At 41.2% G+C, this 16,849-nt stretch overlaps 1 protein-coding gene across 1 annotated transcript in view; it reads right to left on the reverse strand.

Moving 5' to 3' along the window:
- ZNF367 (zinc finger protein 367) overlaps positions 1–16,849 on the reverse strand; it is a 29,912-nt gene continuing 13,063 nt past the window's right edge. The window contains exons 2-5 of the mRNA XM_007969894.3: positions 12,198–12,348; positions 8,865–8,984; positions 6,434–6,572; positions 1–2,534 (exon numbers count right to left, since the gene is read on the reverse strand). Of these exons, the coding sequence (XP_007968085.1) occupies positions 2,312–2,534; positions 6,434–6,572; positions 8,865–8,984; positions 12,198–12,348 (633 nt within the window). The 3' untranslated portion in view covers positions 1–2,311. The remainder of the gene's footprint in view (positions 2,535–6,433; positions 6,573–8,864; positions 8,985–12,197; positions 12,349–16,849) is intronic.

Consider the following 16,849-nt stretch of genomic DNA (forward strand, 5'->3'; position numbering starts at 1 on the left):
TTAAATTAAAATAAATTTTTATTCAAAGCATCTTTTAAAATTACAGCATGTTTATTCTTATGCTGTTAACTCTGCCAAACTACAACTCAGCCATATGAAGCATAAAACACTTCAAAAATTTGAATGTAAACCACATTTTTTAAAACAAAAAGCAGTCTTAACACACCTCAAATTTTAGATACCAATGTATTTTCCCAAGTATATAGCTTATATCAAAAAAGAACATTTTAAATGTTTCTGTAGTAAATAGTTGTAATAATTTCTTAAACTGTTGCAATTATACAAATAAAAAATGTTTATGAAAAAACTATTAGAGTTGACAAAAGCTGACTGGAGAAACAAGGAAAAACCCTTTCTTTTGAAGGCTTTAAATGTTATCATCTGTGAATTGGCAAATATTTGTATTTGAAAAATTCTTACTACCCTTCCTTCTTTAGTTAAGTTGATCAAAGTTCAAATTTCCCAAGACTGATGAGTGTTGTTTTCAGTTCATTAAATCACATATTTGAGAGCAAAAATTCTAGAGGAAATGCTGAAACATAAACCAAGATAATTCAGATGCTATAGTCTCTTACCAGCTTATAAGTGCTCCAAATTAAAATTCTATATACCACATTACAAACAAAATTCTTAGACCATTACAAATATAAATTCTCTTATTACAAAAAATCCCTAAAGATTTGCAATTTACTGTACAGAGGAATTACATTTTTAAAGTATGTCCTCGTCATACACATTATTTGTAACTATCGTATCTTCTTTCATACTTTTTCTCCTCTTCAAGACATTTACATGCCTCCCCTTCCCCGTGGCTACATATTTTAAACTATCTGTGTACTATGACACATTGGGATTTTTGGATAAAGAAGCCTACTTTCTAATGTTTAAACTACATCTGTAGGAACCCCTTCAATTCAAAAAAGCTAAAAAGGCACTGAAGAGCCTGTATTTCCCTCTATTACTCTGAGTTTTACTCCAATTAAGCAATCTGTAAATTACCATGCTATGCATGTCATTTAGTTCTGTTTAGAACAAAAGCCAAAATGATGGAAGTTTTGCCTACATAAAGGAGGTGTTCTGCTCAGCTCTTGATTTTTCTGTTCATGCTTCAGTACATAAAGTGGTGTTTAATAACTTTATTTGGAAAAATGGCTTAAAACCACCACACAAGTTAACACACTTGCAGTTAAAACTATTTCAGAAGCCTACTTATTTGAGTAGCTAATATTTTCTGCAGTGTTTAACTGATAGCTAAATTTAGTGAACACAAAATAGCTTGGCATGTTACTCTGAAGTAAAGCAAGAAGGTGGCTTTATGCACTGAAAATATAAATATGGAGGCTTCCATTTGCTAATAATTCTAAACAAGCAGTAAAATTAAAATGTAGTGTTTGCTAATAAAAGATCTAAAACATTTCACTACAAAACAACCCTGTAGGTGTCCCTTTAGTAAAAATCCAAGTGCCAAATCTCATTACAGGGCCCTTAATATGTATTTTTAAAATTACCAATTACTATGTTACCTAGACTTTGCAAGATTAATCACTCAATTTCAGCAAATGAGAAATATGAAATGTGCAAAAGTTCCCAAGTTAATATGCTAGGGATGACAAGTGCTTTTCAGACTTAAACATTATACTGAGTTGTAAAGCCCCAGAAAGATAGAATAAGACTGATTTTACTCCAATTTCAAAAACTCTGAACTATTGTGCATCTTACCAAGATCCTCAAATATCTATTTTCTTCTAAGTCCATTACTTAGAACATCTTCCAAAATAGTCAGCCTCCCATTTCTCTAGCCTTAGTGGGCACAGTATTTTGCAATTAAAATTATCTATCTTACATATTTTATACTTTCTTGCTTGCTTCAGTGTTTACAGTATTGTTAAACATACTAATATATATTGTTAAAAATGATCTTATAAATAATCTGTTTCGACCTTCTTTGGCTATTTGTACCATTCCGTTTTTCAAACAAGTGTCTTATTCAGAAAGTGCTTCCTGTGAGAACTGCTTCCAATGAATGCATTAAACTTGCAAAATCTAGCTTCCCACAATATGTAGGAATTTTCTACCCTGTACTGTGCAGTCCATATTTACAAAATATTTTAAACTTTACAACAAATTCATTTCCATATAAAAAAAGTGCATTTCTCTCTCACCCCATATTCTGGGGCAATAACATTCTTCATACATTTCTACAGAATAGCAGCCTATGATAAGCAAATAAGGTGCTTAGCTTATGCCCAAGGATCTACTTTTTAAGTACGCTGGGCAGTACTTTTGTACAGTGGAAGAGTCAGTGTCCAGGCTACTGTCGGAGTGGTGCCCCAGTCAGGTTGGCAAGCTCTATGAGCGCGAGGGCTCCGTGCAGGCGCTCCCGCTGCTCCTGCAGCCGGCGCTGGGCCCCTCTCTTCTCGTCATCCTCCTCATCAGACTGAAGGTATTCCAGAGGGTCCTGCTGCTCCTGATCAGCCTTCTGAACCAGCTTGCCTTTCAAGGTGGGGGTGCGCTGTTCTCTCATTTCCCAATACCTGTGTGAAATGCAGCCACATTAGTTACGTGGCAGACATGAAATTTCCGAATGTTTACTTTTCTTTTAAAAAGTTCCGAACCACAGTATTACTTTTATGTGGTTCAGTTTATAAAGTGATTTAACATACATTTCTTATTTATAGAGGAAAGAAACTGAAGTTCAACGAGGTTAAGAGACATGCGGGTTTCCATAATAAAACTGGCAGTTCTAGATCTTTTACTCACTCTCAAATCACATAGTTTTTGCCATTAAACTATCGCTGCCTTAAAAAGCCTGTGTGAAACGGACTAGAGTAAAATACAGAAATAGTAGAAAAAAAGTCTTTAGAAACTTATTTATCCTATCTACAGAGGGATGGCAACTTCTGACAGCATTAACGCTGTAAAATATTCAACCCACAAACTATGACAAAGTCACATCTGTGACACAGTGTTTATTCGAAAACTTAAAAACACTGCCCTTATTCTATTACACGGCCAGCTGATGATTTACAAGAGAAAATGCAAATGCTCAACTCTTTGGTAACTAAAGAAATGCATATTTAGGCCTGGTGCAGTGGCTCACGCCTGTCATCTTAGCACATTGGGAGGCTGAGGCGGACAGATCACTTGAGGTCAAGAGTTCAAAACCAGCCTGGCTAACATGGCGAAACCCCCTTTCTACTAAAAATACAAAAAAATTAGCCGGGCGTGGTGGCAGGCACCTGTAATCCTAGATACTCCAGAGGCTGAGGCAGGAGAATCACTTGAACCCGGGAGGCGGAGGTTGCAGCGAGCCGAAGTTGGGCTGCTGCACTCCATCCAGGGTGACAGAGTGAGACTCCGTCTCAAAAAAAAAAAAAAGAAAAAGAAATGCATATTTAAATGATAGTAACAGATCATACAAAACTGTCCATACAAAGCCTTGTATATTAATGTTTGTAGTAGCTTTATATGTAATAGCTAAAAATAACCCAAATGCCCATCAATGAGTGAATAAACAAACTACATTTGTATAAAACTACTATTTTATAGTGACAGCAGATCAGTGTTGTATGGGGGGAAGGGGGACAGGGAGGAATGTGTGGTTCAGTTCACAGAGGGGCACGAGGAAACTTGGAAATGATGGATATGTTCACCATCTTGATTGTGGAGATGGTTTCACAGTATATACATGTCAAAATGTATCCAATTGTACACTTTAAATGTATCATAATTTCTTATATGTTACTTATATACCAACAAAGCTGTTTTTATTTATTTACTTTTATTTTATTTTTTGAGACAGAGTCTGACTTTTGTCACCCAGGCTGGAGGGCAGTGGAACAATCTCGGCTCACTGCAACCTCTGCCTCCTGGGTTTAAGCTATTCTTGTGCCTTAGCCTCCTGAGTAGCTGGAATTACAGGCGCCCACCACGATGCCTGGCTAATTTTTTTTTTTTTTTTTTTTTTTTTTTTGAGACAGCGTTTCACTCTTCTTGCCCAGGCTAGAGTGCAATGACGGGGTTTTACCATGTTGGCCAGGCTGGTCTCGAACTCCCGACCTCAGGTGATCTGCCCGCCTCAGCCTCCCAAAGGGCTGGGATTACAGGCGTGAGCCACCATGCCTGGCCTGTATTTTTAGTAGAGATGGGGTCTTGCCATTTAGCCAGGCTGATCTTGAACTCCTGACCTCAGGTGATCCACCCACCTCGGCCAAAGTGCTGGGAATACAGGCATGAGCCACTACACCCAGCCCCAACAAAGCTGTTTTTAAAATGACATACAAAAAATAATAATACAACTACCAAATTTCAGGAAATCCAGACTACTCAAAGTGGAAAAGTTTTGGCAATGCCCACAGAGGTCTAAAAAAAGAAGTGCAAATTGTTTAGTATGACTTGAAGGATGACTAGAAAAGGAGAATGCAAAAGATAAGTTCAGCAAGTCAGGAGGAACCAGGTAATGAAGGACTTTGAATTCCATAATAAAGGGTTTAGGCTTTAGACTGAGGATCATACTGACATTTTAGAAAGATTCCTCTGGCAGCAGCATGGAAAATGGATTGAGAGCATTCAAGTGGCTGAATTTGAGTTCGTAAGGAGGTAGATGTCATAACTTGATCACTGGAGAGACAGGAGAAAGACAAGGAGGCGAGGTGCAGTGGCTCATGCCTGTAATCCCAACACTTTGGGAGGCCAAGGCAGCTGAATCACCTGAGGCCAGGAGTTTGAGACCAGCGTGGGCAACATGGCAAGACCCCATCTCTACAAAAAACTTAAAAATTAGCTGGGTGTGGTGGCACACACCTGTGGTCCCAGCTACTCAGGGGGCTGAAGTGGGATCACTTGAGCCTAGGAGGTCGAGGCTCAATCCTGCTACTACAGTTCAGCCTTGACAACAGAGTAAGACTCTGTCTCAGAAAAAAAAAAAAAAAAAAAAAAAGACAAGGATGATCAGTAAGCTTCTGGCTGGAGCACAATTAGAAATAATGAGGCAGTAGGAGCCAACCAGGAGAAAGAGGAGGGGAGGAAGTCATGGAGATATTTAGTTTAAGATGCCCCTAGAATAGCCCATCTAAACAGACAATTTCTATGACAGTGTTAACAAATTTCCCTGGACTTGAATAATCAAGTAGTATTTCCAGATTCCATTATCTAATTCTCATGTATTTTTATCCAAACAAAACAGAGTTTATTCCTTCAAATATTTATCAAGGCCCGGAAGCTATGCTAGGCCCTAGGCTTACCGTAATAAACAAGACAAATATAAATATCCCTGCCCCGGGAAGCTTTCCGTCTGGCAGGGAAGGTATATAACAAACATATAAATGTGTGATAGATGTTTTGAAAAGGAAAATGAAAGCATCTGTTAAGTGGGTCTCAGCCCGTTTGTTGCTGAGCGGGTCAGGGAGGCCTTCCTGAGTAAGAGATGAAGGTGAGCAAGAGGCTAAGCCAAGTGGTGAGCGAGTGCTGCAGGCAGAGGAAGCAGGGTGCACACAGGCCCTGACACAAAGGCACCTGTGTTGAGAAACCCGCAGCCCAGCATGGCACGGGACAGTTGCCTTATCAGAGGGAGGCAGGGCTGCAGCAGCATAGCTAGGAATCCTGGACTTTACCCTAAGCAGCCAGTGAAGGCTTGGAGGAGGCCTGAGCAGCTGCTGCTGGCTTGTGTACAGCAGACAGGTCCTTCAACCAAAATATCCTTAGAGAAATTCTTTTTTACTGGCCCCCTTGTTGCCACTGGAAAAAATTAAATTGGTGTTTTTGGAACTTCACCTAAGAAGAACCACTAACATCTATTCCTGGTTTTTTGTTTCTGTTTTTGTTTCTTGAGACAGGGTCTCACTCTGTCACCCAGGCTGGAGTACAGGAGTGCAGTGCCATTTTGGCTCACTGCAATCTCCGCCTCTCAGGCTCAAGCGATTCTCCTGCCTCAGTCTCCTGAGTAGCTGGGATTACAGGCACGCACCACTACTGCCCAGGTAATTTTTGTATTTTTAGTAAAGATGGGGTTTCACTAAGTTAGCCAGACTGTTCTCAAACTCCTGACCTCAGGTGATCCACCCGCCTTGGCAGTCTATCCCTATTTTAATTGGCACATAGCTAACGCTAACATAAAGAAAATGAAGAGGGGTTGCATTCATGACAAATGAAATACGATACATATAAAACATTCTTTCAAAATGGGAAAACTCTTCCTTTTAAAATAAACTGTGGTCTGGGCACTCCAATTATATTGTAATTTTCTATCACACACAGATCCTAAGATCCTAATACCACTCATAACAATGTTATAGAAAATCAGCGGTCATTTCTAATTATGTTATAAAGTGTGTATAAATGCAGCTTATTTAAAATGAGAGGAGTGTCCAAGTCCCTAACATAGCCCAAGCCCGCGCTGCGCTTCTTCACGGTGGACTAAAGGCGCATTCCTGACCTCGCCAGCCACTCGGCCGCGGCCTTGTTGTCGGCAGCCTGATGTTTGCTGAGTGTGTCCGTGGGCTCCTCCCTCTTCAGCCTGGCGTAGGGGTGCTTCGGACAGTGGCGGTTTGCATGGGTGAATCTGCTCAGGCAGCCTTCAAAACACAAGGTTAACACCTGTCAGGATCTGGACATCCAGCACACAAACATGTGGAAAACATTCAGTTTCACTGGTATCCAGAAAAGTAAATTAACACAGTGAAATTTAGGATTTACAATTTAGAGGAGAAAACAATCAAACCAGCGCAGTCTCATGCTAGAGCGGGGACGGGAAGACAGTCACATTTTGGTCATGGCCATGTGTGTCCAACACCATTGGAAAGTGATTTATCAGCATGAGTTCAAAATGTCGAAAATGGGGGGGGGCGCGTAGCAGCTCAAGCCTGTAATCCCAGCACTTTAGCAGACTGAGGCAGGTGGATCACGAGGTCAGGAGTTAAGAGACCAGCCTGGCCAATGTGGCAAAACGCCATCTCTACTAAAAATACAAAAATTAGCCGGGCGTGGTGGCCTCTGCCTGTAATCCCAGCTACTCAGGAGGCTGAGGCAGGAGAATGGCTTGAACCTGGGAGGTGGAGGTTGCAGTGAGCCGAGATCAACCACTGCACTCCAGTCTGGGTGACAGAGCAAGACTCCGTCGCAGGGGTGGGGTGGAGTTCAAAACCTCAGACCTGGGAATTCTATTTGTGGAATCTATCATAACAAAGCATCCCAAAAGATGAACAAAGCTACAAGTGTGAAAACATTCCTGTCAGCTTTGTTGGTAACAAGAACATTTAAAAAACAAATATTCAGGTCAGGTGCAATGGCTCATGCCTGTAATCCCAGCACTTTGGGAGGCCGAGGCGGGTGGATCACCTGAGGTCAGCAGTTCAAAACCAGCCTGGCCAACATGGTACCCCATCTCTACTAAAAATACAAAAATTAGCCGGACGTGGTGGCACACACCTGTAATCCCAGGTACTCCAGAGGCTGAGGCAGGAGAATTGTTTGAACTTGGGAAGCAGAGGTTGCAGTGAGCTGAGATCGTGCCACTGCACTCTAGCCTGGGCGAAAAGTGAGAGTCCGTCTCAAAACAATAAAAATAAATAAATAAATAAATAAATAAATAAATAAATAAATGCCGGGCGCAGTGGCTCACGCCTGTAATCCCAGCACTTTGGGAGGCCAAGGCAGGCAGATCACCTGCGGTCGGGAGTTCAAGACCAGCCTGACCAACATGGAGAAACCCTATCTCTACTAAAAATACAAAATTAACTGGGCATGGTGGCGCATGCCTGTAATCTCAGCTACTCGGGAGGCTGAGGCAGGAGAATCGCTTGAACCCGGGAGGCGGAGGTTGCAGTGAGCTGAGATGGCGCCATTGCACTCCAGCCTGGGCAACAAGAGCAAAACTCCATCTCAAAAAATAAATAAATATTCATTATTCAACATAGAGGAAACCATTGTGTATAGGCTTAAGCAAACTTGCTAGATGAAAAGTTTGCAGACCTTTGCAACACGTGTAATAATCAAGAAAATTACAGAGCAACAGGACAGACTGCACTGAACTTCAAATATACTGTAACTGCAAACAAATGTGCATCTTTAGAAACTGATAAAAGATTAAGAAAATCACTTAGGATAATATGCTTACTTCAGTTTAATAATTAAAAAGTTTAAAATGTTGCTCCAAAGGCTGTATTTACTTTTACAGATTTTTCTACTGCCTACAACTGGATATAGTATGTTTAATTGCCCTTTAAGGTTTCATCAAAAAGGATTACTGTATTTTAAAATCAATCATTTCTTAAGCCAGGCACAGAAAGACAAACATCACTTGTTCTTGCTTATTTGTAGGATCTAAATATCAAAACAATTGAACTCATGGAGATAGAGAGCAGAACAATGGTTACCAGAGGCTGGGAAGGGGAACTGCGGGATGAAGGGAAGGTAGAGATGGTTAATAGGTACCAAAAATAGAAAGAATGGATAAGACCTAGTATTTTATAGCACGAGGTGACTATAGTCAATAATTTAACTGTACATTCTAAAATAACTTAAGAGTATAACGGGATGATTTGTAACACAAAGGACCCACGCTTGAGGGGGTGGATAGCCCATTTACCATGTCAGTATTCAGCACTGAGTGTCTGTATCAAGTATCTCATACACCCCATAAATATGTATACCTACTATGTACCCACAAAAATCAAAACCAACACATTTTTAAAATCAGTCATTTCTGAGAAATTCAGCATGTATCGCAATTATCAAAGAAGAAAGCTTATAAAGTTTTATAAAATTTATATTAAAAAATCTTTCCCCTCAAAAAAATTCAAGGAAAAGATATTTTGACTGTTAAGTCACAACTAGTTACTCCATAAGCTTAACTTCTAACACCATACCATTTTCTGAACAGACGAAAGGCTTCTCTCCGGTGTGAAGGCGTTGATGTGTTTTGAGCTGTCCACTTTGAACAAAGGCTTTTCCACAGTCTGGATAGTCGCACAGATAGGGCCTCTCACCTAAGGAGACAGATGTTAGATATGGTATCTGAGATAATGAGGCCAGAAGAGCAGGGGGATGGGAGAGAATCTGCCTTTATACAGGTCATGACTCCCAATCACAATAAAACGTGTCACGGTCCCTGCGGAGCTGCAGGTGGAAATGCTCACGGCAGCACTTGGGTGGCATCAAGCGCCTTATCTGCTGGGGAACACAATCTCTTCTTTAGGCCTTGAGGTTATCATCTTGAGTTTATCCCAGACTTTTTCTCCCTCATACTCCAAATCACTAGATCTTGCTGGTTCTTCACTATGTCTTCCACCCACTTCTGCCTTCCCATTCAGCTTCCCCTGGTCAGACGGGCAGCCCTCCCGCTAGGATGAACCCTCCGACAGCCTCCTGGCCGGCCTCTCGTTTCTCCCCCTGCACAGCACTCCCAGAGTAGCTGGCATAGAAGTCTGCTTTTGTCATACCAAGTAGCCCCTGAACCACCCCCAAATCCTATTACACACCTTGAACAATAAAAATTATCTGCTGACTTTTAAATGGTCCTCTAAGATTGGTGCTCTAGGCAATCTCAGCAATGTCATTAGCTACTGGGGTTAAGGGGCAGAGTTGATCCTTACTTCCCTCCTGGAGAATCATTCCAGCCAGGAGGCAGTTCCTCATCTTGTTCTCATCCTTGAAAATCCAATTTTCTCTGCCCATTCAAATCTTCCCAATCCTGTAGGCTCTCAATGAGATTCTTCCTATCTCCCCAAATAACTGAATTCTTCCTGTCTACCTCCAAATAATTGAACTTTGTATACCTTCATTAACTTGGGGTCTTGTGTTGTTTATGTGTCATGGCAGTCTCCTGCAAAGATTCTTAGCACCTTATACTTCACTTAAATTCCTATATACAACACAGTGCTAGGCTCAAGTGCTGAAAAATTTGTTCAATGATAATTAAACATTATTTATTGAAAAAAACATTATTTAATCAACAATTATACATTGGTTTGCATTTTCCAATATAACTCAAAGAACAATAACAAGTTCTCCCTAAATTTCTCATTACTTAAAGACATACTAAGTGGTTGTGATAGTTGAATACAAGTTAAAATAAAACACAGATATAGGGAGATTGTTTAAAATAGTAACAGAAAAGCTTTTCACAAAATATACTAATAGGGCTCAACTACCCCTTAGGGATCCTCCTTTCAGTTCCCTGATGTACAGATGTCTAGGCTGATGCCTGGGGTATCAGGTGACACAGTGAGGTAGTGGTGATCAGGACGGCAGTCAGCCCTTTCTTTATTCTGCCACATAGTGTTGAATCTTACCCCCACTGGCAACTCTACGGCCTGCAAACCAGTTATCCGGGGGATATTTTAGAATATTTAGATTGAAAAAAATACATAAAAATTCTCAAAATTAGAATGTTTCCTTAAGTAATCATTTTACTAATGGTATCTAAAGTCAAAACTTCTAGACACCTTAGTTTACAATTATTCAAAATTCAAACATTACCCCTTTCCAGGGATTTAACTTAAAAGAACCTCTTTTCTATCGTATCATTTAAATATATATTTTCAAAAACCGCAAAAGTGAGAAACAGGCAAGCACCGTAAACATGGTGGAAAAAAATAGGGGACTGAGGGTTACGAGCTTAAGTTCTAAACCCACTGCCCAATGAAAGACAGTATGAACCACTTCTAGAAGGTACATTAGAAAAAGTAAAGAGAAAGAGGTGAAATTAATTTTTTTTTTTTTTTTTTTTTTTTTTTTTTGAGATTGAGTTTCGTTCTTGTTACCCAGGCTGGAGTGCAATGGCACGATCTCGGCTCACCGCAACCTCCGCCTTCCGGGTTCAAGCAATTCTCCTGCCTCAGCTTCCTGAGTAGCTGGGATTACAGGAATGTGCCACCACGCCCGGCTAATTTTGTATTTTTAGTAGAGTAATTTTGTATTTCTTCATTTTGGCAAGGCTGGTCTTGAACTCCTGACCTCAGGTGATCTGCCTGCCTCGGCCTCCCAAAGTGCTGGGATTACAGGCATAAGCCACCCACCCGGCCATGAAATTAATTTTAATAATATATTTTATTTAATCCAATTTATTTAAAAGTGTCATTTCAATATATAATCAACAGTAAAAATTATTCACTCTTTTTTCATATTAAGTGTATGTTATATTTACTGCCCATCTCAATTTAGACTACCCACATTTCAAGTGCTCAGGAGTCACAGTAGCTGCTGTACGGGGTGGTGTCACTCTAGCCTTAAAGGTATGAGAGACTGATTGTAAGCCAGCAGTAGTTGGATTTTTGGCACCTCAGTTTCCTCACCTGCAAACTATTAGATGAACTATAAGGTTCCTTCCTTTGGGGACAACTTTATATCGAGAGCAAGGGCCCTCTATACTTTTTTTCTTTGGCTCTCTAAATGATATTTAAAATGCAAATATAATTTCCATATGCAAATACAGATATACCATAATCTTGGGATAGCTGCCTACCATAGTTCACCACAGATTTAATGCTTAGGTCGGATGTACTGATAGCACACTGAGGACTCTAAAAATTATATTAAAAACTTGACAATTACTGTTTTTGGCGTACAGATGAATTTTAACAATTATATAGATAAAAGTATATCAAGTAAAATTCAGGCAGGTAGAGGGTAAAACTAAATTTGCCAATAACATGACTATGACATCTAAGTTAATTACCATGATAACTTTAGAAATCACAGGTAACCAGTATTCATAAAACCACTATTCTCCACCAAAAAGAAACTGACTATACTGCCTTTTTAAAAAACTTCACAACTAATAGTGTTAATGTAAGAAAATATAAGGCAACTAAAAAGGTAATTTATTACTCAGTATCAAATGAGCTTTCAGTTAAGTGTTACTTCTGGCCAGGCGTGGTGGCTCACACCCAGCACTTTGGGAGGCTGAGGCAGGCAGATCACAAGGTCAGGAGTTCGAGACCAGCTTGACCAACATGGTGAAATCCTGTCTCTAGTAAAAATACAAAAATTAGCCAGGCATGGTGGTGCGTACCTGTAATCCCAGCTACTCACTCAGGAGGCTGAGGCGAGAGAATCACTTGAACCCAGGAGGCAGAGCTTGCAGTAAGCCAAGATGGCGCCACTGCACTCCAGCTTGGGAGACAGAGCGAGACTGTCTCAAAAAAAAAAAAAAAAAAAGTGTTACTTCTGACAGTCTCTATAAAATTTGCTCAACTTACCTGTATGAGTCCTTTTGTGAGCCTGGAGCGATTTCTCCCGTGGAAACACCCTATTACAGATATTACAACGGATTCTGCTGGATGAATGCTCTCCTTCATTTATTAAATCACGGACAGTATCTGCTCTGGGCCTACCACGTCGGATTCCATCCTGTTGATAATTTTTATAAACATTAATACAATTTCTTTAACTCTACTTATTAAAGCAACATATCATAATATAACTTTTAAAAATCTTTCTTGGGAGCTGGGCGCAGAAGCACACACTTAATAGTCCCAGCTATTTAGGAGGCTGAGGTAGGAGGATCACTTGAGGCCAGGGTTCAAAGCAACATAGCACAAAACATTTTCGTTTTGTCTCTAAAAACAAAGCAAAAGTCTTTCTTAAGGGACATCAGTAAAAATGGTGAAGCAGGTAACTCCAACGGCCCATCCCTTCACAGATGACTGAAAAATCAAGCAAAAACTGTCAGAATCGGCTTTGTCACAAACCAGAAAATACATTTATAGCAACTCAGCAAATTGAACCAATAAGAAAGCAAGTTGAAACAGTGGAAAAGCTTTGCAGCATGTTGACCTGCCCTCTCTCTTTCCCTTCCCCAGTGGCAGTCTTGAAGACAGCAGACTGCATTCTCAGTCTGGGAACCTACTCCCTCAGTCCCTGCTTCGAGGGAGAAATTCTGAAAGAATTGCGCTTGCCTGTTTTGAGCTTGCGGGTTACCTGAAGGACTGACACAAGGTGTTGGTCTTTGTTTTCCCTAACGTGGAACAGGGCAGAGAGGTGTCTCCCCAGAGGGTATTGCTCAAAAACCTTGTAAGGCAAATAACAATCTGCAGCCACCTTGGGCAAAAGATTTCAGCTGAGGCAAACAGACACACCAACAGCCTGAGAGGAAAAGCTGGGGGGAAGTTTCTTTTAGAAATTAGGGCATTCAACAATGTCCACTTACACTAAGGTTAGGAATTTAGAAAGTCACGCATATATGCCCCAGGCAGGACGCAGGCTCAGAAAAGATCTGAAAAGACCCTCTAGCTGAACTGTAGGCTCAGCACAAGCAGGAAATGAGGCTAGAGTAGTTGTAAACAGCAGCGCTAAGCAATGACGGTGTCCCCAACACAGCCATTCTGCAGAGACTGGAAGCAGGTGGTTGTCCTCCTTTCTTTCTACTCTTTTTTGGGGGATGGTGGAGGGAGGCTCTAGGTATTCGAAAAAGTCTGGCAAAATACTAGTGGTGGCTCAGCCTGTAATCCCAGTGACTCAGGTGGGAGGATCACTTGAGCAAAGGAGTTCAAGGCTAGAGTGAGTTTTGATAGCCCTGCACTATAGCCTGAGCAACAGAGTGAGACCCCGTCTCTAAAAAACAAAAAACAAAGCACCAGGCGTGGTGGCTTACACCTGCAATCCCAGCACTTTGGGAGGCTGAGGCCGGTGGATCACCTGAGGTCAAGAGTTCAAGAGCAGCCTGGCTAACATGGCGAAACCCCGCCTCTACTAAAAATACAAAAATTAGCCGGGTGTGGTGGCGCACGCCTGTAGTCCCAGCTACTGGGGAGAATGAGGCAGGAGAATTGCTTGAACCCGAGAGGCAGAGGTTGCAGTGAGCTGAGATCACGCCACTGCACCCCGGCCTAGATGACAGAGCGAGACTCCATCTCAAAAAAACAAAAAGCAAACAAACAAAAAAGCATCAGCTGAACACAGGCTCACAAAGAGACTTTAGAGAACAAACACAACAAAGAACACAGAATTTAGAAAGAGTTTAGAATAGTCACTAAACAACTACAACTCATAGCAGACAATAAAAAGTCAGAAGGAAGAGTCTGATTTCCGGAGTCACCACATTACAATATTCAAAATATCCGGTTTTCAACAAAATGTTACAAAACATGCAAAGAAATAAAAGCAGTATGGTACGTACACAGGAGAAATTAACAAACAGACTGAGAAGAAGAATAGACATTGGATTTACTAGACAAAGATTTTAAATCAACTGTCTTAAATATGTTCAATGAGCTAATGGAAACGATGGACAAAGAATAACAAGAAGCCTGGGTAACATAGCAAGACCCCCTCTCTACAAGAAATAAAAATAAATTCGTCAGGCATGGTGGCACTTCTCCCAGGCTACTTGGGAAGCTGAGGTGGGAGAATTACTTGAGACTGCAAGGTCAAGGCTGCAGTGACCATGATTACAATACTGCTCTCCAGCCTGGGCAATAGAGCGAGACCCTGTCTCAAAAAAAAAAAAAAAAAGAAAAAGGAAAAAGAATGACAAGAAACCAGGAGAACAATGTCTCAACAAACAGAAAACCAACAAAGAGACAGAAAGTATAAAAAAGAATCAAATAGATATTCTGGAGCTGAAAAGTACAATAACTAAAACAAAACAAAAAAAAAAACTTCACTAGAGAATTTCAATGGCAGATTTGAACTGACAGAACAATCAGCCAACTTGAAGATAGGTCAGTTGAATTTATCCAGTCTGAAGAATAGAAAGAAAAAAGAATGAAGGGAAATCTAAGATGCCTATGGAACACCATCAAGCACACCAACATACATATAACTGGAGTTGTAGAGGCAAGAGAGAAAAGGGAAGAATATTTGAAGAAATAATGATGGAAAACTTCCCAAATTTGATAAGACACAAATCTAAACACCCAAGAAGCTCAATAAGCTTCAAGAAAAATAAAGAGATCCACACCAAGACATGTTGTAATCAAACTGTCAAATGACAAAAAGAATCTTAAAGCAGCAAGAAAGCAGTGGCTTGGATAAGCACTGTGGCTCAAGCCTGCAACCCCAACACTTTGGGAGGCCAAGGCAGGAGGGTCACTTGAATCCAGGAGTTTGAGACCAGCCTGGGAAACGCAAGGAGACCTCATCTCTACAAATAATTTAAAAATTATCCGAGTGTGGTGGGGTACACACCTGTGGTCCCAGCTACTCAGGAGGCTGAGGAAGGAGGATCAGCTGAGCCTGGGAGGTCAAGGCTGCAGTGAGCCATGATCACACCACTGGACTTCAGTCTGGGGACAAAACAAGACCGGGTCTCAAAAGGAAAAGAAAGTGGTTCATCATGTAAAAGGAGTACTTGATAAGATTAACAGCTGACTGGGAGGCCAAGGTGGGCAGATAACGATGTCAGGAGCTCGAGACCAGCCTGACCAACATGGCGAAACTCTACCTCTACTAAAAATACAAAAATTAGCCAGGTGTGGTGGCGCATGCCTGTAATCCCAGCTACTCAGGAGGCTGAGGCAGGAGAATCGTTTGAACCTGGGACGTGGAGGTTGCAGTGAGCCAAGATTGCGCCCCTGCACTCCAGCCTGGGAAACAGTGTGAAACACAGTCTCAAAAAAACACAAAACAAAAAAAAAATTTAAGTTAGCAAGGTGCAGTGGTGTGTGCCTATAGTCCCAGCTACTCAGGAGGCTGAGGCAGGAGGATCACTTGAGCCCAGGAGGTCAAGAATATAGTGAGCTATGATCACACCACTGCACTCCAGCCTGGGCAACAGAGCAAGACCCTATCTCTTTAAAAAAAAAAAAAAAAAAAAAAAAGGACGGGCGCGGTGGCTCACGCTGTAATTCCAGCACTTTGGGAGGCTGAGGTGTGCAGGTCACGCGGTCAAGAGATCAAGACCATCCTGGCCAACATGGTGAAACCCCGACTCTACTAAAAATACAAAAATTAGCTGGGGGTGGTGGCGCGCAGCTATAGTCTCAGCTGCTCAGAAGGCTGAGGCAGGAGAATCGCTTGAACTCAGGAGGTGGAGGTTGCAGTGAGCCGAGATCACACCACTGCACTCCAGCCTGGTGAGAGAGCTAGACTCCACCTCCAAAAAAAAAAAAAAAAAGAAAGGAAGAAAGAACAGTGAACGGCCAGAAAAACATATAACATTTAGAAATACATATGCACCTAAGAACAGAGCCCCCTGCAAAAGGTGACAGAATTAAAAGAAGAAATAGTTCAAAAACAGCTAGAGTCTTAGATACTCTACTTCCTTTATTTATTTCTTTTATTTATTTACTTATTTTTTTTGAGACAGGATCTCACTCTTGTTGCCCAGGCTAGAGTACAGAGGTGCAGTATCAGCTCACTGCAACCTCCACCTCCCGGGTTCAAGCGATTCTCCTGCCTCAGCCTCCCGAGTAGCTGGGATTACAAGTGCCTGCCACCACGCATGGCAAATTTTTTGTTTGTTTGTTTTCGGTTTTGTATTTTTAGTAGAGACAGGGTTTCACCATGTTGGCCAGACTGGTCTTGAACTCCTGGCCTCAAGTGATCCGCCCACCTCGGCCTCCCAGATTGCTAGGGTTACAGGCGTGAGCCCCTGTGCCCAGTTAATACCCTACTTTCAATAATAAATACGACAACTAGGCAGAAGATCCACAAAGATATTCTCCAACATAGACCATATGTTAGACCACAAAAAAGTCTCAATAAATTTTAAAAGATTGAAAGCATTCCAAGTATCTTCTCTGACCACATGGAATGAAACTTTACAGAAGGAAAACAGGAACAAATATATAGAAATTAAATAACACACTTTTTTTTTTTTTTTTTTTTGAGACGGAGTCTTGCTCTGTTGCCCAGGCTGGAGTGCAGTGGCACAAGCTCGGCTCATTGCAACCTCCACCTCCCGAGTTCC

Source organism: Chlorocebus sabaeus, chromosome 12 (assembly GCF_047675955.1).
Source record: "Chlorocebus sabaeus isolate Y175 chromosome 12, mChlSab1.0.hap1, whole genome shotgun sequence".
In the NCBI taxonomy this organism is placed as follows: Eukaryota; Metazoa; Chordata; class Mammalia; order Primates; family Cercopithecidae; genus Chlorocebus; species Chlorocebus sabaeus.